This window comes from Mytilus edulis, chromosome 8, assembly GCF_963676685.1.
Source record: "Mytilus edulis chromosome 8, xbMytEdul2.2, whole genome shotgun sequence".
Classification (NCBI taxonomy): Eukaryota; Metazoa; Mollusca; class Bivalvia; order Mytilida; family Mytilidae; genus Mytilus; species Mytilus edulis.
The window spans coordinates 66,206,567-66,233,337 of NC_092351.1; the positions used below are offsets into that span (position 1 = coordinate 66,206,567).

At 31.4% G+C, this 26,771-nt stretch overlaps 1 protein-coding gene across 1 annotated transcript; it reads left to right on the top strand.

Moving 5' to 3' along the window:
• Positions 1 to 10,029: 10,029 nt before the first annotated feature.
• Positions 10,030 to 20,854, top strand: LOC139486820 (uncharacterized). Its single transcript, XM_071271813.1, has 6 exons — positions 10,030 to 10,142; positions 10,270 to 10,331; positions 14,162 to 14,270; positions 14,480 to 14,547; positions 17,099 to 17,140; positions 18,640 to 20,854. Exons 1-6 carry the CDS (start codon positions 10,045 to 10,047, stop codon positions 19,467 to 19,469), a joined length of 1,209 nt encoding a protein of 402 aa, XP_071127914.1. The 5' UTR covers positions 10,030 to 10,044; the 3' UTR covers positions 19,470 to 20,854.
• Positions 20,855 to 26,771: the final 5,917 nt, after the last annotated feature.

The window sequence follows — 26,771 nt, forward strand, 5'->3', positions numbered from 1 at the left end:
TTTGTTGATCTATTCTTCTTTGACTTCTAAGGATAAAGCCAAATCGCCATTTCTGGAATTTTTGTTGACAATCTCTTTTCCAGCAAGGCTATTTCATTCCTGAGCTTTAGAATATTTATCTTCAAACTGTTCATTTCCATTTTAACCGGACGATTTGTTTTAGTCACAGTAATTTGAAAATCTGTGTCGTCTAGATTTGAAAATGGAAATTAATTGCTTGTTCCCTAAAGCTTACTCTCAAAGCAAAAACGAAAAACTTGGGTGTTCTCTCTCTCTCTCCCTCATATATTGATTATTTTTTTATGGCAAAGATCTATTATTTAAATGTGGCAAAATAAAGGATCCCAAAAACGCGTCTTACGTACGTTTCGTCAAGCGTATGTACCTTTCGTCAATTTGGAAGAGATGACTCGAAATTAACACATAGATATCCCTGAACTCAATAGCACTGTTGTAAGCTGTATATAAACACATACATTTTAAAACAAATAATATAAGTTTTGCTCGCATAAAATTACGGGACCCAATCGGTGCGTTTTCTTTTTTTCAAAGGCTGACAAATACATTACCTTTTGTCAATTGTTGATGATTTATTTCATAATTTAAGTCATTACCAAACTTGAAAACAAAATAAAGAGTTCTCACAATATATACAAATTAAGAGCAGGAATTTTTTTAGAAAAAGTATAATGCTGAAATTCAAATATGAAGCTTTTTATGGGATAAATGAATGATCGTACAACAAAAATGATAATCAGTGATAGACAATCTAGAAAAATAAAAGTTAACTCCCTTGGAATATTACAAATGGACTATTTTTATGTTATTACTAAGTGTCACGTATATTATGTTACAGATACAACTTCTTTGTATTACCGTTATTAATTAAATTCTCAATTGGTCAAAAATATCAAGTCTCTATCTGTGTAATATTTGCGAAGCAGATCATCTAAGTAACCCAGAAGGCTGATATTAAATCGTATTTTAGAAATGTATATTTGATATTAGTTTGAGATGAGAAATATTACAGTAAAGAAGTTAAATGTTTTGCTACTATTGCAGGAGGAATGATATTCAGATTATATGTCGGAATTTGGAAGTAAATCACTTTGTTGGCTCACAATTTAAAAATTTAAAAGATTTATTCTTTGGTCTGCTATTTTAGTTGAGCAGCTTCCTTCAAAATTCGCGCAAATGATGATACAACCATGAAACTTTGTATATATTTATTTTGAAATGGAAGCCACGAAAAAAATACATCCGATCATGGAGGCCTTCTTTGATTTCATAAAATGACGTCTATCTAGGGAAAACACGTCAAATGAGTGTTACCTTTTGCATACATTGTTTGTATTTTTTTTTTTATAAAATGTTACTAGGTTGAGAGATGATGGTTTATTTGTTAGTTGTAGTAATGAAACATCACTTCCGTCAGATACCGGTCGATAACTCATTTCCGAATTTATAAACATTTGATCCATACCAATCTTGATATTTTGATAGTTATTAATTCGAAAACGACGTTCAGTGTTGGCCTTATTAATAATTATTTGTTAATATTAAGTTTTTACTCGCGTAACCATTACTTTACTTGACATCCATACATTATGGTGGTGCTTGACAAATTTCATTCATTACCAGTCATTACTAAATGTTAATCACCCATCACCAGGAGTCTTTTAGAGAGTGCTTTATTCGCGCTATCAGGGATCACTGGAATAAATAACTTCTGATAACCTTGGCATACGATCCAGTCTCAGCATTAAGTCATGGAGTCGTATCTGAATCGACATGATGTGCCAACGCGTATGAGCCGAGCTAAGAAGAAGGTGCTTATTACTCTTGAATAGAGTTAAATGATACTGGATGATTGATCAGGCTGAATGAAATGTTTATTGGATTCTACTTAATAATGAGAATGTTTTAGGGTATATATAAGACAATAACAAAAGAAAACATTACACTAGCAGCGACTAAGCAATGACACAACTCTGAGGATTCAAATTGATTTATTTTTTTATCATTGTCGCGATAAGAATTTTGCTTTTTAAAAGTCATTGATTGTTTTTAGGTAATGGCCTATCAAAATGTTATCTAAGATAATTATCATTCAACTAAATACAATGAAATTAGGTTCATATGAAAGTGAAGATTTTAAACTTTTTTATGGTACAAAATATTGGCTGGGAATGTTATATTTTCTGTTAATTCTTTGGCAAAACCCTGCAAATATTTGAAAAATTCTACGTTTTTTAAAAATGTCATAACAGACCTTTTTTTTTACCATTTTTTTAAATATCATTGATTAAATTTCATTAATACATTACCACCGTGTAGAACGCCACATGCGGGGTGTCGGCTATGTTTGACACGGGGTGGCAATTTCGAAGCGAAGAAAAACTGTCAAAGTAAGTTCAAGTATCAAAATTTCTTTATTTAGAATTCTTAGGACCATATAATGTACTGCACGGAAAGAACTGAAACACAATCTATTTCCTGCAAGCAAAATCAGTCGTTTTCAGTGCTCTGTTTTCTCAAACACCTCTCCCTAGTTTTCCGTGTTGCAGATTTTGAGGCTTCATATGCAAATTTCTGAATAAAAAACTACTTTAGAAGACTTCCCTCTGCATCATTTATATAGAATTGAATTCCTTTTATGGAATTTAACAACATACCAGCTTCATACTTAAAATTAATTGGTTTTAAAACTAGTTTTTCATCAAAATATAAAGTGTCGCTCGGGGTGTCAGATTTTGCATCTCAAGGGGTAGAGGCTTTCAATAAAAAACGAATAGATTTGCATATGAATCATGTAAATCTGTCTTTTGTCTGATCCTTTTTAATTCAAACACATCTGCTATATCATGATAACAAATAAAAAACTGAAAGAGCTTCATTTTGCCTGTTTTTTAGTCATATAAGACATGTGCTTTTGATTTCATAAATAGTTAAACATGAATCAAAATATTTTTATTTGAAGTCACTATCACGGTCAGATAAAAAGTCACTGATGTGGCTCAATGCACCGAAACATGGAGGAAAATCATCAGGTTCCTCTCAAAAGCGTCTGTGCATGCCGCAAAAACAACTCCCTCTGAAACGAAATCGATTACTCTCTCAAATGCAAAACTCACCGGCATCTTTATCATCAAACGACAATACTGCTTGAAGGAAACATGAAGCCGATGACACTGTATTCTCAACAATCTTAAAAAGCGATTCAAAATCTTAAAAAACTTTATATATATGGCTGTTGATTTTCTATCTTTTATCCGAACGATAAAAGCAAATAAATATCCTTTCGACAATATTTCTCTTCGACTTTCTTTGGGACGGTCAGATTTATGTAAAAAAATAACATTGGAACTATGGTATCGGGAAACAACTACTTAAGAGGTTTTGAAAAACTCGCTACAGACTTTTTCACAGTAAATTTTTATAGTTTATGGGTGGACAAAACATTATTGGATACATTACCGAAAACTTGTGTGAGCGCGGAATGGGCGATCCCCAAGATGCAGGAACTAATTATGCAGTTTTAAATCAAAAGATACTATCAGACCTCATCGCAATAGATATTTATATCCCAAAGAATGACCTCATCGCCATGGACCTTGATATCCCAAAGTGTGACCAGGCATTCTTTTTCCTGTATTGAAAATGTTAGGTAACCAACAAAATTATTAGTTTATGTTATGTGCTGACGGTTTTGAAGATGGAAAAAATTCAAGGAAACAAAAAAACACTACTAGAAGACCAAATAAATACAAAGCAAACAATTATTGGATATAGACAAGTTTTTGGAACTTTTTCTTTGTCAAAAAGCACATGAGGCGCCTAAAGATTTAGGTCTACGATTGAAAGGCCGTAAAGAGCTCGCCATCCGCCAAAAATTTGGTCTTTAAAAGTTTTAAGAAATGGCGGGTGACAATTGGCATCAATCGTTTTCAATTATGGTAATGAAAGCACAGTAGACATCTTGTATCAAAGAAAACCAATTTTTCTTCGCTTCGAAAAAGCCTCTTGGAACATGATGAAATGTTTCAATGTTAGAACCAAGATATTTAAAACAGATGTCAGACGTTAGGATACTAAGTATCAAAGTCCATGGCGATGAAGTCTGATGGTATCTTATGGAACTGCAAAACTTATTTCTTCGTCTTGAGGGTTGACCATTCTGCGCTCACATAAGCTTTCTGTAATATGTTCAATACTTTTTGGTCCACCTATCAAATTTACCATTTGGATAAAAATTAGGAAATCAGCAGCCAAATTGATTTTTTTCAAGATTTTGAATCGCTGTTTTGAAATAGTCAAGAATAGAAGTGTCATCGTCTGCAGGTCTCCTCGGAGCTGTGTTGCCATTTGATGATAAAGATGCCGGTGAGTTTTTCATTGACGAGAGTAACCGAATTAGTTTTGGAGTGAGAGCATTTTGCGGTGTGTACGTCCGCTAGGAGCCTGATGATGAACTTTGATGGAGTTTGACTGTTGGTGGCTTCGGCAAAATCTTATATGGAGGTCTGCTCTGTGATTTTCCACCATGTTTCGGTGCATTGAGCCACATCAGTGACTTTTTCCTGACCGTGATAGTAACTGAAAAGGAAAAGAAATCTTTTTCCACCTGTGAAAAAAATATTTTGAGTCATTTTTTACTATTTATGAAATCAAAAGCACATGTCTTATATGACTAAAAAACAGACAAAATGAAGTACTTTTAGTTTTTTATTTTTTATCATAATATAGTAGTTGTGTTTGAATTAAAAAGGATCAGACAAAAGACAGATTTACATGATTCATATGCAAATCTATTCGTTTTTATTGGAAGCCTCTACCCCTTGAGATGCAAAATCTGACACCCCGAGCGACACTTTATATTTTGATGAAAAACTAGTTTTAAAACCAATTAATTTTAAGTATGAAGCTGTTATTTTGTTAAATTCCATAAAAGAAATTCCAATTCTAAATAAATGATGCAGAGGGAAGTCGTCTAAAGTAGTTTTTTATCCAGAAATTTGCATATGTAGCCTCAAAATCTGCAACACGGAAAACTAGGGAGAGGTGTTTGAGAAAACAGAGCACTGAACACGACTGATTTTGCTTGCAGGAAATAGATTGTGGTTCAGTTCCTTCCGTGCAGTACATTATATGGTACTAAGAATTCTTAATAAAAAAATTTTGATACTTGAACTTACTTTGACAGTTTTTCTTCGCTTCAAAATTGCCACCCCGTGTCAAACATAGCCGACACCCCGCATGTGGCGTTCTACACGGTGATTACACAAATGTGTTTTGACATGTGAATTTTAAAAATTTGAGATTTGGGTAAATTTCTGTTGTTTTTTTGTTAACCAAGAATAGCTTTTAAATTAACTCTAAAATGACGATTGACTTTATCAAAAACATATTGTTTAGCTTAAATAGCTAATTTTATTTGTGAAAAAAAACTTTAAACCAGTACAAAACAAGCAGCAGAAAAAAAGGTATATGTTTCTGACCATATATTTTTTTGTAATAAATAGTACCTAAAAATATACTGGGGCATGATTTTCAGTCATCTAAAATATATCAGATATTTTGGCATTAACAAGTTTTATATATTGTAGTTGTATATAATATAACAAAAGACCTGAGTGACCAAAGCATAACAGAGACTTTTTGCAATAGTGCAGATATAGATTGCTCGTTGTTCCTAACTCTTTTGTTATATTTGGCCTTAGAAAAAGAGTCCAAAGTATGACATTTTCGCAAGAAAAATGGCCAAATTCTGGAAATCTTAATGATCATAACTTTTGAAATACATGACCGATTTCAATAGTTTTGGCACTAATGGATTTCTTCTTTATTCACTCTCTCTATACTTTATATAGGCTACCCTTTCTATATTCGTGTATGTCGCAAATCAAGAAAAAGAAGGTACTGCTCTTCAACTTTGTACTTGTTTGGCTTTATTACTATTTTGATCTGAGCGTAACTGATGTGTCTTATGAAGACGAAACGCGCGTCTAGCGAATTGAATTGTAATCCTGGTACCTTTGATAACTATCTAGTTGGACTCTTATTCATAGCTATTTTTTTTTAAGAAGGAAATGTTAAATTTGGTTGTGTTTAGTTAACTCTGTTTTGTTTCATTTTCTCCAATTATTTTATGATTATCATGACGGACACACCGGATATGTACTACCCCATTATTCCTCTTTCCTAATATCAATAATAAAGTAAGGCCGACCGGTACAAGATACAAACTTCGGATAAAATATTGTACACCCATTTTTATCACCGATATTGTTTATAACGGAGAATCCAATGTTACCAATGACTCTGATGATATTCTAAGCAAAAAAAGAACAAACAGATTCATTAAGAGATTTTGACTTATGATTTATTTATCCGAAACTCTAACAAACTTTTGCCAGGAGTAAACAAGAAATGAATTCCTATGCTCGTAAGCTTCCAAACTATGATATTGGAAAGGACCCGTCATATTTAATACAAAAATTTTGTTGTTTGCACTGTTTTTAGAATTAACCAGTGTTAACCAGGCATAAATATATATAGAATCTAAAAGATATTTTGTGGGACATTCATTTTTTGTTTACCTGGGGTTCAATGGAGATACGTGTAAAATTACTAAATAAATGATAATTTCGAACATAAGGAATAAAAATTAAAAACATAGGCATCATGATGAGTATTTAGTGATAAGATTTTTTTTTTCAAAAATATTTTATTCAGTGATTTTGTTGTCAGTTGTATTAAATCTATTACAATATTTTCCAACATCCAGAGAATTACAAAGCGGACTCCAATAAACAAGTTAGCTTAATAGTAAGGAAAATAAATTTATCACTAACATACATTTGTGCATATGACTTTTCAAAAAAATAAACGGGAACCGGGTCAGTAGTTTTCTGGAATTATGTCTTATTTTTGTATAAGTGTGTTTTCCTAATTGAATCAGTGTGTACTACCTTAGACTTGGACTTTTGATAAAGCGTGATTATTAAAGGTTTTTTTTTCTGTTTGACTGTATAACTGTTGAAATCGATGTATAAAAATTTAATTTTAAATAATAAATTTTATATATTATCAATTATAAAAATGAAAAGAGATTATGCCTGTTTTTTACAGGAAATACACATCAGACGAATTTAAAAACAATTGAAGTGTTTGACAAAATGGTTTGCAAATAATGAAATTAATCACTATTCAACATAACAGTTTTACATGTTGAAAGAATAGAAAATAACACTTGAACTTTTGATTGTTTAAATTATGATTTCCTGGAAGTAATGTTTTTTTCTATTTTCCTCATTTGAAGTGGAATCATTTATAATTCGTTTTTTTTTTATCCTTATTGCTCTTTTGTACTATTTCTTCAATAAAACAGTGATATCACCAAAGTACATAACACTCATCTTGAGTTCATAATTTCCTATTACTACTATTCAACATGAATCTTCCTTTATATTATTTCATATTAGAAATGAAAATAATTCATTTTAATAAAACTATAAAAGAAACATGTAGATAATTTTTTATCTGAAAATCTCAAAATATATGAAAGAATATTTTTAAAGTCCTGTTAAGTCTTCCAGAAAAGTTTTATGAATTAAATTCAGTACTTTTTAGGTAATGTACGGACTGTCCAATAGTTGCTAGTTACGTCTAGGTTAGTCTATAAACAGGTATACCAGTATACTATGAAATTAAGAGTGATGTCCGTGCTCGAGCTCATAAGTTCATAGGTATTACCTTTTCATAGACTATCCTTTACATTCTCAAATATATCTATCAATTTCACAGAAAAACTAAAGCTATACTAAATTTAAAACATATAAATAATATGCAGTGGTGGGTGGATCCAAATAGGGGTCAGGAGGATGGAAAACGCCCGTTTTGGTACGAACAATGCTTTTGAATTTGGAACTCCCACTTTATCCTGGGTTTAGGCCCCACCTTCCACACACACATTTTTTTAAAATAGCTATTTTCGACCCTGGTATGTACAAGTATATTTAGATAGTCTAGCGGATAGTTATTAAAAAGTAACTATTACAAATGGTATTTCTCCCACCAAAAAAAACATTCGAAATATAAGAAAGAAAAAACGTTTTTAAAAACGTTTCAGAATAACGAAACATGAATACTTTGCAACGGATGTCGTCATAGCCTACACACTTTTAAAATACTTCTTTTAAACTTTGCTTCAAAATAAAATCAACAACTGTGTCTCTCTGTTTATTTTGTGAATACACATATAGTGTTTACGTATTTTAACCGGATCAATGACTTCATTGATTAGTTTATTCCAAAACACTTTCCCATAGATGGACTGGTTTATGATGAGCGATTGGGTTAAACTCCTCCCAGTCAAGTGAAATAAATAATGTGATACCAAAAGATCAAAGATGCAAATTAACTAGGGCTTCTGGTTTTTTGTTGTTGTTTTTTTTTTTATTATTCATAGTAAAGATTAAAAGATTTATCAGATGATGTATACATATATATAGATATATATGTGGCACATTATCTTCAGACATTATCACGGTTTTCCAATTCACCTCGTCCTAAACGTTCGTGGAATATTTGCCACTGGACATTAAGCAACTTATAATCAATTAATTTATGACGATATAGATCAAGTTGCCTTACTTTCTCTGCACAAGGTTTCAAAGTAATTGCAGGGATGATGAACGCTCACAAGTTTAAGCTGACGATGTACTCTAATCAAGATATAATGAATCTTTCCCTTGTGGTAATTCATGCGAAGGTACTTAGTACAGGGGAAAAGTATGTACTTTGAAATTAGAAGACAAAATCAAGTAGTATGAATGGACGAGAATTTGTAAGTATGTGCTAACTTTGACAAATACCATACTGCATTTAAGTTGATTAATGAATAAAACGAAACTATGTATTTGTCATGAGGTGAACATCCGTATAAAAAGGATCAAACCTATGTGATTGAATTGATTAACTGACTCCTTGCGTCATTGCGTCTTTTTGTGTCGGGTTGTATAAGTACCCGGCCATGTCCACTTGTATTTTTGTTCATCTGATGAGTTAAGCCTTTTTCAACTGATTTTTATAGTTCGTTCTTATGTTGTACTGTTATACCACTGTCCCAGGTTAGGGGGGATCCCGCTAACATGTTTAACCCCGCCACATTATTTATGTAAGTGCCTGTCCCAAGTCAGGAGCCTGTAATTCAGTGGTTGTCGTTTGTTTATGTGTTACATATTTGTTTTTCGTTCATTTTTTTGCATAAATAAGGCCGTTAGTTTTCTCCTTTGAATTGTGTTACATTGTCTTATCTTGGCCTATTATAGCTGACTATGCGGTATGGGTTTTGCTCAATGTTGAAGGCCGTACGGTGACCTATAGTTGTTAATGTCTGTGTCATTTTTGGTCTTTTGTGGATAGTTGTCTCATTTGCAATCATACCACATCTTCTTTTCTATATCCTTACTACTTTAGTTTTTTATGTTGAAGTTTGTATAATACGGTTTGCCTTCTTATCACCTTTCGTGTTTTGCTTTGGCATTTCCAGTTTTACTTTATGAGTTTTACTATCTCTGATCTCTTTTGCCTCTGATTTACAGAGGTTTATACCCTGAACTGACTTATACATTTTCTCAATACTCTCTATGTTGATCCGGATATAACCTTGTCACAACTAAATAAAAAATGATGATAATCACTGTTTGACATTTGTAATATTCAAACTCATGTGAGTCTCTTGGTTGTTTTAATACATGACAAGACTTACAGTAGTACTGATACGATAAAACAACAACAGGTTTGTTTTAAAGACATTGAACACCTACGAGGGTATTGAAATAAAATAAAACAATACTTTTGATCCTTTTATTTATTCATATCAGCTGATAACAATTGTAAAGTCTAGCATATATCAAAATTTGTTAATGTGTACATATAATTAAAAAAAATTAATTGGTTTCAAGTATCATTCATTTCCTGGATATATACTAAATATGTGTATGGAAATACTGATTTATTCATTCTTCGTCTGTTGAAGTTATGATTGATTTTGGTGTTCATTTATTTGTCCTTTGTATATTGATCATTCATCTTAACAGTGCAATTACGACTACCAAAAGATGTAGTACTAATCTTGGGTATTTATTTTAAGTTTCTTCATCATAAGATTTTATATTCATGGGAACTGTTATACTAGGTTAGTGCTGATAGGCATATAATAATATCGGTATTTATTAAAAAATGAACTTACTGTTTTTATTGCAGAAATGGAATAATAAATCAACATTGCTGTGATAATCATGAGGATAGAAATTCGACATGTGTAGGTAAGGAAACGCTCATTAAATACTAAATTGACTCATGCAAGCCACGTTAATTGTTCCTAATTGTGAACGGTAGTGGTTTTGTTAGATTTCTAATTTGAAATTTCATGGTAAGCTGTTAAAAGAATAAAAAGGTGTCATTTTGTAGGTCAATATTCATTCCTACATATAATCCTACATTTTAGTGTTTTATATCAAACACCATCAAGGAGGGTGTGCATTTTTAATGAAAATTGTTTGATATATATTCTTTAACAGGTAACCTTATGGCCATATTGTGAAAACATGTGCAAACGTATGCAATCACGCAATACATATAGTCACTTTAAAGTGTTTCACGAATCTGATCTACAACAAAGAATCATAATAAAAGCGCAATAACTCTATTAAGACACTTTCAGACATGGTGACGAATTAGAAGAAATTGTCATGATGATTTTTTTGCTATTGAAAATTTCCTAAAAGTACATGTTTGTCTAATTTACTTTAAAGATAAAAGACAAAATTAAAAACAATAAAAACATCATCATTACAGAGCTATAGATAGAACAATGACTCACAATTTAATTATCCATGGTGGCTTATTTGTGTATCGTGTCTTTCCTCATTTATGGGTTTTCAATTTCTATCTATCAAATATCATTTTCAAGATAATAGACAAAACACTAAAAAAACACGTCCTTTAAGGTCAATAACTTCAAATAGTACAACTAATCAGCAAAAGAGAAACAAACTAGTAGCATTTGCAATTGACCTTTTAGTGATATTATTCTTGTAAGTTGGTCTGACAGGTTTAGCCTAAAAAGAAAGTAGGATGATCAGGATATTTGAAACAGATTTTTCCTATTCAGAGCAGTTTTCAAGATAATAGACAAATCTTACGTTTGACCTGTACTCAATTATTAACCATGTCGGCAATGTTTGTTTGCACCGAGGGTAATTGGTTACACTATTTATCCAAGATATTGGGATAATGATTATGGTAATGGTTTGTTGAATTTGGCACAAAAGTTTAAGAGAAAATATTTTAGTAAGATGTTAATCAAAAATGAAAATGAAATGATAACATTGTGAAATGATTTCAATAATTCCAATTAAAACTATTTTAGATATGTTAACTTGCTTGTAACCTTTTTTAATTGAATTTTCACTCTATGATCTATTATTGATTCCAAAATGAAGGAAGAAAAACACCTTTAAGAAGTCGTCTATCAAACAGTATTAACATAAATAGACAGAAGATAGATCAAATTATTCTAAACATTTCCACCCCTGTCAGATTTTCTCCCTTTATAGTTATATCTTCTATTTTTAACAATATTAGCTATTTTGACCAGTTGAGCTTAAAAATAGAACTGTCTGTTATTTTTTTGAAGATAAAAATCAGAATCACTCTTCCTTTCCAGACGACATGATCTCACTCCAGTTTCTAGTGGGGTTCGTGTTCTTCATTCTCTAGTTTTATTTTTGTACAGTCAAGTGTTTGTGAACTTGTTCAATTGAACAGTCTCATATTTAAGCCCATGAAATTTTGGTGGCTGTTAAAACATTCGAACCCGTTGACTGTTATTACATCTTCTTTAATTCAGGAGCCTGTTGTTCAGTAGTTGTCGTTTGTTGGTGTGGTTCATAAATGTTGCTCGTGTCTCGTTGTGTTTACTTAGACGGTTGGTTTTCCACTTTGAACTGTTAAATACATTTTGGGACCTTTTATATCTTGCTGTTCGGCGTGAGCAACTCTGTGTTGAATGAGTTGAAGGCCGAACTATATTTGTTTCCTTTTTATACATTATGACTTGGATGGATAGTTGTCTAATTGACACTCATACCACACTTACTTTTTTTATATTTACTTATTGGTTTTATGTATGTAGGTAGGAAAACCCTTTTTTATTGATAACTTATCAAATACCAATTTGACTATATTGTATGAGTATAGCAGGTCATAAATACTATTGGATACCTTCCAAATATATATGTTTCCGACGAACTATCATTGTTTCTCAAGACCATACTCGCAAATTATAGCCAAGTGAAGGTTTGGTAAATGATAGAGAAAAATAACAGTAAATAGAAATAGTCTGTTAGATTATTCCGTCAATTGCTCAACTCAATCATTTCAACATTGAATTATTTACATTGTTGAGAAATTTAGTTTCCCTCCAATTCTATTTTTTGGCGTTAAATTATCAAACGATTGTTTGAAAACATTTCTTTGTTTCAAATTAGATTATGCATGAAGTGAAACACTTGATGCATTTGAAAAAAAACTTTATCAAAGACTCAAAATGGCCAGGTTGCTCAGAATGTTCCTAAAATTGCAAACCTGTCTCTGGGACCATTTACTATAACAATATAAATATAAAGAGATGTGTTTTAATTGCCAATGAGACAACTACCAACTAAAGTTTAAATTAAATTGATGTAAACAGTTAGAGGTTACTGTTTACGGCCTTCATCAATGAGAAAAAAAACATACCGTATAGTCGACTATAAAAGACCTCGACATGGCAAATATGAATATATAAAATGAGAAAAATAGTTTGATCTAAAGCAATTCCATCATTTAGGGTGCACTACGTTCATTGACCGTCTGTGAAGTTGCAAGGGTCTGGAATGAAAACTTTAGGAGGTGAAGATTACAAACTGAAATATTGTCCTTTTTCATTAAATGAAATAGAAGGAATAATTATTAACGTCTAACCAATCTATTATCCTCTTTAACGGGACAAATATAACCATTTTGATAAATATTTGTGTTTTCAAATTAGTTACATTAGTTTTGATTACAAACAAACCTGTGAATAGCAAAAATTCAAAGGCTGGGCAGTACTCAGTTTATGTTCAATTGTTTATACCATAGTGACCTGCATAATATAAAAAAAAACCTGCATAAACACTTGCCCGGATTTGTATGTTGATTTTGTTTACATCACTACTGAATTTTATTCATTACCACTGAGTATGAAATACACAACTGAACTAAGAAACACTGTTTAAATTAGCTGTTATCGTGCTTTTATCTATTGTATTGCTATGGTTCATACCAGTTCGTCCGGCCATAGGTTTTTTTCTATTGTAAGTTTTCTTCTTAAAGTGGAAAAAATTTTCCATTTTTTTTCAAAATTGGTCATTTAACCTTAAATAGAACATACATGTTACAATGTACATGAAAAAAAATAATATCCCGAAATCTAACTAAAATTATTCAAAACACTAGTTAGTATTTATTATCTGCTTCTGCCAATATAACATTATTAGTAGCAATTCCTTATATCATTTGTCCTTTTATGCAGAGTTTTATATTTCGCAATAACAAAGACATAGTTGAATTAAATGTTTAATGAGAAATTAAAGTACAAAAATAAGAAGATCTGGTATGATTGTCAATGAGACAACGCTCCACGGGATATCAAATGACACAGAAATTAACAACTATATGTTTAAATTAGCAAACAATAAAACCAGAATTTGGAATACATGGAAAAAAAATGTTTGATCTTTTGCAACAAATATATTGCTTTTCCTGAAGCTAAAGTATGTTTTAGTTATGAAATCGAAGCATTTGTAAATAAGTTCGATTATCTTTTTTTGTACACATATATATGCACACAAGGAAAACAGAAACAAATAGTTTGAGTAACAAAATCAAGGAGAGAAATTAGAAACAAAACAAAGTGAAATGATAGATACGATAACACGATTCGCAGAAACAATATAAGCAACACAATTCCTGACTAAAAGGTATTGTCTTATTCACAAAGGACAACGAAACTGAGAGAAAAAATAAGTAATCTATTATCAATTATTAAAACTGAATAATATCGATATAGAATGTGAAGACGGATTCAAATCAGAAACTGGGGAACCTTGTTATAAATGTCCATATGGCACATTCGGAAGAAAATGCAGTGAGACATGCTTTTGCACAGAATATGAAAGGTATTGTTATTAATTCATTCTGCTTTCTAAATGAAAACATTAGCATTCAAAATTGCAAATTCTTTAAGCTTTCTATTTGTTTCAAACAAAGTAAATGTATCTGAATATGCTTTCACAAACTTGTACAAATTTGTTAATCTATGTCTGTAAATATTTCTTCACATTGCTGATTTACACGGAGAGTAATTTTTATTTCTTTATTTTGTTAGATGTCACCACGTCAAAGGATGCTTAAATTATTCAACAGGATTAACAAGTATAAGTTCAATACTTACAGGTAAAATATAAAAATTATTTACGCGCACACAAATGCGCTAAATATTACAAGCAGCAGACTCTCTCAAAAAAGTAGCAGTCTTCTCCTTTTCCATCGCACATATTTTCAGACTCGACGTAGAAATCGGGTTGTCAAACATAGTGTTGTTTCAATACAATTTCTAGATAGTGCATAATTCACACCTGTCCAACCTTTGCCGTCTAATTTACCAAAATGCCGTTTCGTGACAAAGTTGCACTCTTTATACAAAACAAATCATACTCCTCTAAAATCATCAACACGAAATCCCGAATGCTTTTATCATTATTTACTATTACCGAATTCATGACCGTTTTTGTTACTTTTTATCATCAGTATTCCTGGATGAATCAAATGATATTACTGTGCAGTTCTAGAGGATACAATTCTCGCTTCACGAGCCATATAGCCTGCATTTTTAATGTATGTTGGTGGTACGTTCATTTCCTGTAATTTACGGGTTATGAAATGTTGAATTCAACTTCGAATTTTATTTGGCCTCTCAATTGTTTTGATTCGAACGTCACTTATATCGTATAAAACAAACAAAATTTAACTTGAAATGACCTGAGGTGTTCATCACTGTATATCTCATATTTGAGGAAAACATTACATACTTTAAGGTAAATAGGGTGTCTTCCTCCATCTTTGATTTTGAAATACCAGAAGTATCGGTCTACATCCTTAATAGAATGTGCAAATTTTCAGAGTAGTAGGTGATTCATGTGTAAGAATTTTCATTTAAATATAGAAAATTACATTTTTTATCATAGTTATGTTTGTATATTACAAAAACAAAAAGAAAACTTTTGTTTGATTCATTTTTTTCATAAATTGTAATATAAGGGTACGCAACTCAAATGTTAGGGCAGATAATTTAGATAAAGGTACTTTTACTTTTATTTTTGTTTATTCTTTAGTTTTCTATGTTGTGCCGTGTGTGCTGTTGTTTGTTTGTCTTTTTCATTTTTAGCCATGGCGTTGTCAGTTTGTTTTAGATTTATAAGTTTGACTATCCCTTTGGTATCTTTCGTCCCTCTTTTACAATAGAATGTGTTAGGAATTTACCTATTTAATTATGCAGCAAGAAATTGGATCCGGGGACCCCATTTTTTTCTTTTCTTATCTGAAAGCATACTATTAAAGATATCTTCTAATTTTTTCTCTCAATATTCTAGGGAGTTGTTTTCGTTTTATGGCAGAAAATTGGGTTTTCCATATATAATCTATTCAAAATCTGTCAATTTTGAGCATCATGTAGCTTGAAAGTAAGCCCCGTGACCCATTCTTTTTATTATTATTTTTTTAAAAGCATGATAAAAACTACATTTTGGCAAATTAGTTAAAAATTCTATGGATTATAATTTAGACACCCACCTTCATTAAGTATGTTTAATTGGATAAAAGATTCGCTACTATTTACATCGATAACTATAATGAATGTTAATTCAACAGGAAAATGGTCATACTATTTTCACTATTAAAAACAATTTCGTTAGTGAAAATAAATAAATTTTGAATTCAACATTCGAAATATTATAAATAGGTTATAAAAAAAATCAGAACTCTTTGCCATTATTAAAAACCGTTTTATTTACATGTTCCAAGGCTGACGAATAGCTAGCTAGAATAAAATTGCTATTAATCAAAAGATTACAATTATATGTTATATTAACCAGCCACTTTCCTCCAGTTGTTTCATCATCCTATCTATCATCTTTCTTGTTTTTCTCTCCTCAATATGATCAATCATTTAGGGCACTAGCTGTCAAATTCTCATTTTTGATTGCTAACAATGTAAAACATTTATCCAAATTTGAAAAATTTTAAATAAACAATATACCGGGCATATACTTCGTTTCGTGTGTTTTTTAATCAAAGGCTATCTAATTAACTGTCGAGTTGACCCTGAAGACCTCCGATTGCCATATAAGAAATATAAACATAAATATTTATATAAAAAGATATCAGACTCGTGCAATTAGATTTTTATATGTCTGTTTTATTTCATATTATAGATTAAAAATATATGTAAATCATTGTTTTTACCTGTATAAGAATGATTCTTTGTGTATCAAACTAGTCAATAAAATTATTCATCTTTGTTTCACATTCAGTGTTGACATTCTTTGCCTTTAAATTATTGAATACGCACAATGGATGGCGGTATCCATCTCTAGCTAAGGGAAAAATGAATTTCACATGAATTCAAAATCAATGAGGTAGAAGTATTAATTTGCAAGTGAATAATTTATCATCAATGTTTCTTAGGTTATTTTGACAAATTGAACCATACTGGCTGCTAAAAGCGATATAGTATTTCACTATTTCAATTTCATAAATGATTAAACCAAAAAAAAAATTAAATTATCTTTTATATATCTTGTTGCTAGTGCCCAGCCCCCCCCCTTTAACAAGCATTTGCTGATATAAAAGACTTCCTTCAAATAACAGAACAGATTAAGGCTATAGCAATGATTTGTTTGAAAACAAAACAATAGTTGTGTACTTGAGTTTCTACTTTTAAATACAGATGGTGCTTCTACTACAGCAAAGAATTCAAGATCACCAGCAGGTAGAATCGGTAAAGCAGTTTAGATTTATTGTAATATTAGTTTGCATTTATCATCGTCACGTCTATACACATCATTTTGAAACTATTTAGTAAACACTCAAATACAAAAGTCAAATGCCGCGATTTGTTCAAAATTGTCTGATGATAATAGATCTAGCTCAACAAATTTATATTGTGTTGTTTTTTATATAAAATAGTTCAAAAACAATAATTATTCAAGACTTATCTGACATTAATAAAACATGGATCTTAGGTGAAATATGATATATTCTAAATTGCAACTTTTTAAAGCTTTTTATTCTATGTGAAACCCTGTTTTAGATTAAAGACAACAGTTGGTTGCTCAATTATTCAACTGGTAGAGAGACCAAAGAAAACACATGCATCTTAAGTTGTTACAATATATGAATCCGTTGTCAATCAATAAGTTGACACCACATACGGTTTTAATCGTACAACTTGTATGTCGTGCAACAATATGTTTATCCACGCCCCTTTTCAACATTTCAAATTAAGAATTAATTGATACAGAAGGCAAGATGTACATATATGTTGATATTGCTTAAATCAACGGTCGACTCCTTGTATGAATATCTGCCATTAAATGACAATATTTTCCTATTTCGTTTTATTTCTGCGGTCTTGCCTATCATCGTGATGGATAAAAAAAATTGAAACCAAAAATAATCAGTGAGACAAAATGAGCATATAGGTCAGCATACATAAACGTGAATTTTTCAATTTTTCATTTTTTTTCCTTACACGAGTTGTCTTAAAATGACAAGTTTTAACTAGTGTGACGCTTGCCGCCATAAATAATCACGATGCTAACCTTCAATAATATTCATAAGATGAAAACGAGTTTAATGAAGAAATATAAAATTATGAACCAAAAGGTGTCTTCGGCAAGGTCCGAATTACGCCATTTAGAATAGGTTTCAAAGTGGAACAGATTAGAATACGCAGCCACATCGATCAGAATGCCCTGCTTAGGAAAAGTGTCACCCTCTCTGCACTTTTAAAGAGCTCTATCTGAGAGGTATGTCGGTGGCCTTTTTTTTTTTGTACTTCACCATACCAACATTTGGCAGCTTCTTGTATTAAAAATGGGACATTGTAATAATTGTTAATTTGTTCGTATCCTGAATATGCTTGAAATAGTTATCAAAGGTACCAGGATAATAATTTAGTACGCCAGACGCCCGTTTCGTCTACATAAGACTCATCAGTGACGCTCATATCAAAATATGTTTACAATTGAATTTCAAGTCGGCAATAATCAATACGTCGGTTCTAAACATGTCCACTAAACACTAAATACAAAACTAGTGACTTATCCACAAAAACTCTATCAAAAGCCAACGTGATGAACTCAGGTGCTCCGTGAAATAGTTCCTTCTCCACATATGTTATATATAACAGTCGAGTTTACTTTTTCAAGTTCAGTATCGCTCAATATAAACAGCCATGTCTCCTTTAACACAAACATGTTTTTGCAGGGAAAATGAGTGATGAAATTATGATTTATATCATATGTACAAGTGGTGTTACTTTTGTTCTAACTTTGTGCATGGTCTCAGTCAATCGATATAGAAAACGACAAAATAGAAATACTAGCAGTCCGTTAGTCAGATACAGGAATGGCAATGATGAAAATGCTTTAGAAATGAATGAACTAGAGGGAGAATATGAAAGAATATATGATACTGTAGACGAATCACAAATGATTAATATGCCAATTCATAATGATGAACAAAATGATGGAGCATCAACAGATTCATCAGAGAATGATAAATTGCAATCTCTCGATGATCATGGGTATCTTAATCCATATCAACCAATTATTCAAAACATAGAACATCATGATTACTGTTCACAAATAAGAGAGTTCAACATGCGTGACACGAATGAAATCTTGAACGGTTCATATGAATGTTCATCAGCAGAATTTCAGCAGAGTAATACAGCAGGCAATACAAGCGGATCACACCAGAGAATCTCTATGGAGCAAATGAAATCGTCAGAATATTTGTTTATGCAAAACGCTGTGCCCCGGTATGTGCAAATGAACACCTTAGAACTTCCAATCGACAAAAATATCGCAGATTTTAAGCGTATTCAAGAAAACCAATTGTCCGAGATTTTAGTTAATGCGAAAACCTTACAAGGTTCAAAAAGTCAGACGACCGCCAATGGTATAAGAAAACAAATACTTCACACAAAAGAAAAAAGAAACAAAGAAAATAATGCATTTAAAAATCTCCAGTCTCCGTTTACTTTAAAAAGAACTGAACAAACAAAAGATAACATTTGTAGATATTCTTGGTAACAATCTTGAAAAAAAAGGAATGCGACCATATACATGTTCAAAATTGCATTAACCGAGATAACCAACAAGTGCACTCATCATGCAATATGTTAGTACTGTAAATAGTTTTGTGTATTATAGGTCAAACAAGGGACATTGACAGAAGATACGAAGTACGATTTTACTAACAAAATGTAAAGATGTTATACATTGAAACAATATCATAATTTTGAAAGCTTATAATTGTGTACAGTTGTCTTGTACATAGAACTAAACTAATGCTCACTAATCCTTTATCGTCTTAAAACAGTTACGCTACTCAACACTGAATACCTGTTCTTCAGACTTTTATGTATAAAATTTTAAGAGATCAAGCGATATTCTTATTTTAAGTTAGTTTAAAAAATGAATATTTTTGCAAGAGATAACTTAAATTCGGTGAGATGGAGTTCTATTTTAAATTCTGTTTAATAAAACTTCTGTTTTCAAAATTAATTAGTTTACACCAAAACCATGTCTTTTTTTAACTCAAAAATATTTAAAATGGATTTTTTTTTTCATTTTAATTGAAGAGAGCAATAATTAAGAACTTTTTACTGAATGGCGGATTTTTTTTTAAATTCGGGGTATTCATATTTCGGATAGAGCAAATCTCAGGAACTAGGATGCAATTTTGATGGGGTTTTTTCCGTGTCACAGTTGAAAAATAATGAATATATTAAAATATTGAAAAATTAACCATCAACAGAGCAAATTCGTTGCTTTAATTATTTTTGTAATTACTAACTCAAAGCATATACATGACATAGGACATAAAAACAAAACAAACCGGTGTTTCAATTCATGATACGAACTTACTAGGCGCACATGCGAGAAATGACGACACATTAATATAGTGCTTTGTATAAAGATAGGGAGATAAGGTATATTTCCAATAAGACAACTATCCACCAGAGTTAAAATGAAGTGGTTGTTAGCAACTATATAGCCTTCAACAATGTGAAAAACCCATATCGTATAGTCTGCCACAAAGGGCCTCGGTATGAAAAAACTTATCGATTCAATTGAAAAGTTTGGGTTTATAACTATTCTCAATCAGACTGTAACAGTTTCAATTTTTCGGAAAAACTGTTAACATCCTACAAAACCGTAAGAAGAAAAAAGTATAAAACATAAGGTGATTTTGTATGATTGTCAATGAGACGACCTCCCACCAAAGAGATACAACAGCTAAATGTTACAGAATGGACTGAATGTCAGAAAAAAAGCAATAAAAGATAATACTCCAATATATCAAACTGCGAAACAATTAAGAAGTGAAACTCAAAAAGACACAAATGATGCTACGAGAGATAATGAGGGTTTTTATTAGAATTAAAAGAAGAAATAAAATGCATTATATATTTTATTGTGTTGTTTCTATATTTCAAAATCGTGGCCTGGTAGTTGCTACAATCTCTGTCTTTATTGGTTCTTTTTTTCTTTTATTGGTTTTTATTTTTATTCAATATACAGAGAAGAATCACTACATGTGCAAAAAATGCATCATAATAATTGGTCTTTTGCATTGGAATCAAGTATTGAAAGTCAAATAGTAACAAAATTCATCAAGTGATCACACCTTGGTGTCATTAGGCTGTTTGCTGGTTTTTGGTCGACCGTTCTTTGACACATTCCCCATTTGCATTATCAATTTTATTAAGAACATCTGTTTTATATAGTTTTGTTAAATCGCCTAACTTAGATTTTTTCTGTATCTAACAAAACTTCCCGAATACGATACTTTGAACATGTACTATACCAACTAAGCATTGAATTGTTCGTCAAAGCTTCAAACTACATGTATAGTAATGTTAACAAGACGATATATATTGCAAAAGTCAAGCGTTAACTTAGTCTATCTTTTCGTAAGAAAAATTGTGCAATAGAAGATTCAGAATTTATTGAAAATTGTAAGACATCTGTAGAAATTGGACAATAAATGTTGTGTTGATAACGTTTAAAAAATACTTAATCAGAATGATGGGGGAAATTTACCATTACCGACCGTATTTTCTTCTAATTAATAAATATGCTGGGCGCGTAAACTTCATTGTGAATACTCGAGACTGAATAGGTTTATCTACAGTACTTTGAAATGTCTATGATCAACCCTGGCTATGGTTAATCTTTTTTAAATGAGAAAGCTAATATTAATTACAGTACGCACGAAATAACTTTATTAATTAGACATAAATGAACCAGATTCAACAATAATGCAGTTGACTACTGTTCTAAGAGAGATAAACATGCAGATAAATGTAAGTATAATAGTTAAGCCTGCTAAACACAAAACATTGATAGTGGAGGGAGTAAATCCAACAATTGCATAACTTAAAAACAGGAAAATATACAGTCAAAAATAAAATTACGCACAACAAGTAATACGATAGGTTAGCAACTACTACCATTGGAAAAGCTTTGTTCGTCTTGAAGTCGAAGCTTAAAGCTGTGTAACCTTGCGATAACTCTAATGTATAATCGTGTGAATTAATGCTGTAACAATATACTTAGAATGGTCGTGTATAGGTTGCATTGTTGTAAATATTGACAATGCAATTTTCCATAGGAACTTCTTTTACGGCTAAAACTGTACCACTTTTACTATGAAGTTTTGAAAAAAATCTTATCCTAGAATTGAAAATTCATATGCACTACAATTTTTCTTAAAGGCCAAAATAAAGGGCTGTGCGGCATTTTTCAACGTTAGTATGCCCTGAGCTTTACAGAGTTTAAACTAACACTAATTTTCTTAACTACCCCTACCTCGAATGAAGGATTACCATAAATTTCAATGTAAACAATATGCACATGTATATTTACTGGTAACATTCCCAAGTAACGAGATGGAACACAGAGAGCATAACTGGGAACCAGTATGTAAACAAAAATAATTTACTATGAATATTCTAAATCTCACCAAAAGAGGCGTGGTTTAAGAAACAGCTGTATTTACAAAGTGCAACCTATACAAACATTTATTCAAATAGAAAACTCTCTAAAATCAGTTCTTCTCACATCAGTACTCATTTATCAGAATTATAGCCTTAAATAAATCACTCTAAGGTTTTTTTTTTTACTACACATTTTATACCCCTTCCCCTGTTTTAATATTTTAAAAGAATTTGAAAACAAGACTTTAATTATTGCCAGCTTACCCTGTTGCATATTTTCTGATATAGAATGCCAAGAACCTGTTTACAACTGTTTTGATAACATATTAAAAGCATATCAGAATGCTATAAATGTAATGTTTAGCAGTCAATCATTACAACATTCAAGATTATATAAAGTATCCAATCATGCCTCTGTCTCCAGTCCACATCTTACTGTATGCCTATTTGTTAATTAAAGTTCACATTTTCTACCTCAAATGGTCAATTTAGAATTCTTGTCACAGCAGTATCATCTGTAACCATATATCTGACACAATTTACCTAATAAATATACTAGAAGGGTTCAAACAAAGCCATATTTGCAATAAATGTATGTATGCAGATACCAGTCTGAGATATAAATTCACCAAAAATGTTATGGAGATGACTGCTTACATCAGATTTTTGCATATTTATTGTTGTCTATATCAAGAACTTAAAAATCATAAAGTCATATCATTTACAAGTTAAATTATTTGTTTAATGACCCAGGGGATAGACAATTTTCAATGTTTTTTTCCCCTGGGGCCTCAAATTTCCTGAATCATTCTGATGTTTCTAGCAATTTGGAATATTTAGTACATATTCAGGATAGAACACACTATTGTAAGTTTTGTTGAGATATTTTTGTATTTTTAGCTTGTATTTTTTATGCCGTGGTGACAAAAAAGCAGATTTAGGTGTTACGGCTTACTTTTGGGTTATCGATAGGACAAAAACACCCCATAAATAATGTTCAGGAAGGATCGATATGAGTTTCAATGACTGCGAAGAGTAAATATAAGCCCTTCTTACCAATTTAACTTACATAAAAAGTAAAATCACAAAAATACTGAACTTAGAGGTAAATCGATTCGGAAAGACCATAATCACATAGCAAAATCAAAAAACAAAACGTATCGAAAACGAATGGACAAGAACTGTCATATTCCTGACTTGGTACAGGCATTTTCAAATGTACAAAATGGTGGATTAAACCTGGATCTATAGCGCTAACCCTCTCACTTTAATGACAGTCTCATCAAATTCCGTTATATTTACATTGATGCAAATTATATGCAAGTATTATGAATTAATTTGGTATTCAGGACTCTAAGTAAACTATGCATACTGTAAACTGTGAATTTATATTGAGTCATTATATCTAAGGCCCAGGATTCTGTCAATCTTCATCAAATATTTATAAAACTTCTTATTTGAGTTAATTTCTTTAAAATCTGGTGAGATAAAGCAAATTTGGTTACATTCTGAATGTTCTCTTTTTTTCAACCATTTATTCAAATAGAAAACTCTCTAAAATTAGTGTTTTTCTCACATTATTCTCACTCATTTATCAGAATTATAACCTTAAAGAAATCACTGTGAATACCTTAAGGGTTTTATTACTGAACCTTTTATACCCCCTCCCTTGTTTCAATGTGGATGAATCAAAAGAAAGAAATAACATGAACGTCATTTACAAAAAAAAATAGTAAACCAAAAAAAATATCATTACGATATGAACTACATTGTAAGACATCCATGGACAAGGTTCCTAGTTTGAAAAAGGAACAGGAAAAAAAATGTGTGCTGTTTACTTTTTTTTTCAATGTTTGGTATTTATGCATAGTTTGGCACAACTTTTTGGAATTTTAGGTCCTCAATGCTCTTCAACTTTGTATTTATTTGGCTTTTTTAACTATTTTGATATGAGCGTCACTGATGAGTCTTATGTAGACGAAACGCGCGTCTGGCGTATAAAATTATAATCCTGGTACTTTTGATAACTATTTGCTCTTGTAGGGATATTATGAGAAATGATGTCAAGTTCGTATTATCTACCTTTTTGGGTATTGGGATCAAGAACGTTAAATTCGAATAACCATACTATTTGTTAAGGGACCAGCTGAAGGACGCCTCCGGGTGCGGGAATTTCTCGCTACATTGAAGACCTGTTGGTGACCTTCTGATGTTGTTTTTTTCAATGGTCGGGTTGTTGTCTCTTTGGCACATTCCCCATTTCCATTCTCAATTTAATAACTGTTTTGCTAACATTAAAATTAAATAGCTTGTCTCCTAAAAGGAGCTGATGAACAAACTTTTTATTTTCCCTTTAAAAACCTGTATTTTTTTTTAACTTTGATGATCTTATGAAAATCTTATTAAAATATATCTTAGAACCTAGAATGCCAAATTGTTTAAGTTGAAACAGATGTTCAAAAATTGCATCATTATTTATTATGCTGGTGCAGAAAAATTGTACCATTTGTGTAATTTCTTCCAATGAGTTGATGCTTCTACCGGTGGAATGATAGTCCCAAGGGTAATACCAGCCCAGCGGCCAGTACTTCAATACTGGCATGAAAATACGGGTTTTGTGTTATTAAAATTTGCTGTTACAATATTCGGATTTTTTTAAATTAGGAATTGTATCTCCATAATGCAAAACTATGATGTCTTGTCCGGCTTTGGTTGTACTTTGTGTCTTTTTTTTTTAAAGCTCTTCATCTTTATAATAAGCTTTTGTTTTCAAATATTTTGGCCCTTAGCATTACTGAAGAGACATTGATTATCGAAATGCACATCTGTTGCATGAAAAATTGGTATCGTTTATGTTATTATGTAATTATGAATTCATAAACGTAATCATGTGAATTTGTTCACGCCTGGATTTTTTAATAATTAAGCAAAATATTTGACTTTTTTTTTAAACTGCGTATATACGTGGACATTCCAATATTTGCACGTTAAAGGTACTCAAGAACTTAGATTGTTCGGATGAGAACTTCTGAAGTGCTATTAATATTGTCTTACAATTTGAGGCAAAGACGTATTACACAAAGGAGGGACGGAAGATACCAGAGGGACAGTCAAACTCATAAATTGAAAATAAACTGACAACGCCATAGCTAAAAATAAAAAAAGACAAACAGACAAACAAAAGTACACATGGAACAACATAGAAAACTAAAGAATAAACAACCACGAACGCCACCAAAAACTAGAGATGATCTCAGGTGCTCCGGAAGGGTAGGCAAATCCTGCTCCACATGTGTCACCCGTCGTGTTGCTATGTGATAACAAATCCGGTAAAAAGTCTTATTCGGTAGGTTGCATTCATAAAAGGGAAGGGGATTGTAGTTACGACGTAAGGAACATATCCGATATCATTTGTGAAACAGTTATTCAATAACGGTCAACCAACTCGTGATGCTTCCTTGTGAGCAACAACCCTCTATCAAGAAAATCATGATAGGAAATGCAAGCAGGGGAATATCGTATCAATTAGGAGATGTATACACCGTATGCAGGTGCTGCTGGAATATTGCTCCTTAGAAATGGAAAGTTCACAATTGGAAATCTGAAATCATATCTTCTGTCGTAAAGTCCATTAGACCCTCATTGTCAATTTCTAGATGTAAGTCAAGATATGAGGCCGACTTAACTGTGTCTGTTGTATCCTTTATTTCCAGTTCAATGGGAAAGATGCATTCAACATAGTCACCAAATTTTGAATTATTTAGTGAAAGAACATCATCTAAAAAGCGGAAAGTAGAGTTAAAGGATATTGCTAACTTCTTATCTTTCTTCCTAAGAAGTACGTGTAATCTTTCATTTTTAATTTCGTGGATCACACATTAAGATTTAAATTTGCAAAGTTAAGAAGAAGCAGGTCGGATCATAGCAAGTGACTAAATAAACAGCTGCGTTGATAGCGCATGATACGCTCTTCTTCTTGTGTGTGAAGTTTAATGCAATAATCATAAACTGTTTCTGAGATACGGTGCAGCATGTGACCCCCTTTTTTTTTACAAAAATAACACAAAAATAAAAATTTTAATCATCACCAAAAAGTATACAGTTCTATCAATTAATATAACTAAGAATTGTGTATCGTTTTGCGCAATTAATATAAATCGTTTTTGAGATACAGTGCGACATGTGAAAACCCCCTGTTTTTTACAAAAAAAACTCAATATCTCTAAGATAAAAAATTGAATCATCACCAAAAAGTATTCAGATCTTTAGATTAATATAACTACAATGTGAGAAGTGTGTAATGTTTTAAGCAACAATTATAAATCGGTTCTTAGATACGGCGCGACATGTGTAAAAACACACCTCTGCTTTAGTTATAAAGTCTCGTAAC

Excerpts from the sequence above, each read along its gene's own strand:
- LOC139486820 (XM_071271813.1), top strand. The coding sequence starts at position 10,045 with ATGATTGATTTTGGTGTTCATTTATTTGTCCTTTGTATATTGATCATT. Across the intron at positions 10,143-10,269 it reads AGATGTAGTACTAATCTTGG|AAATGGAATAATAAATCAAC; the intron begins GTATTTATTTTA and ends TTTTTATTGCAG. Across the intron at positions 14,271-14,479 it reads TTTTGCACAGAATATGAAAG|ATGTCACCACGTCAAAGGAT; the intron begins GTATTGTTATTA and ends TTATTTTGTTAG.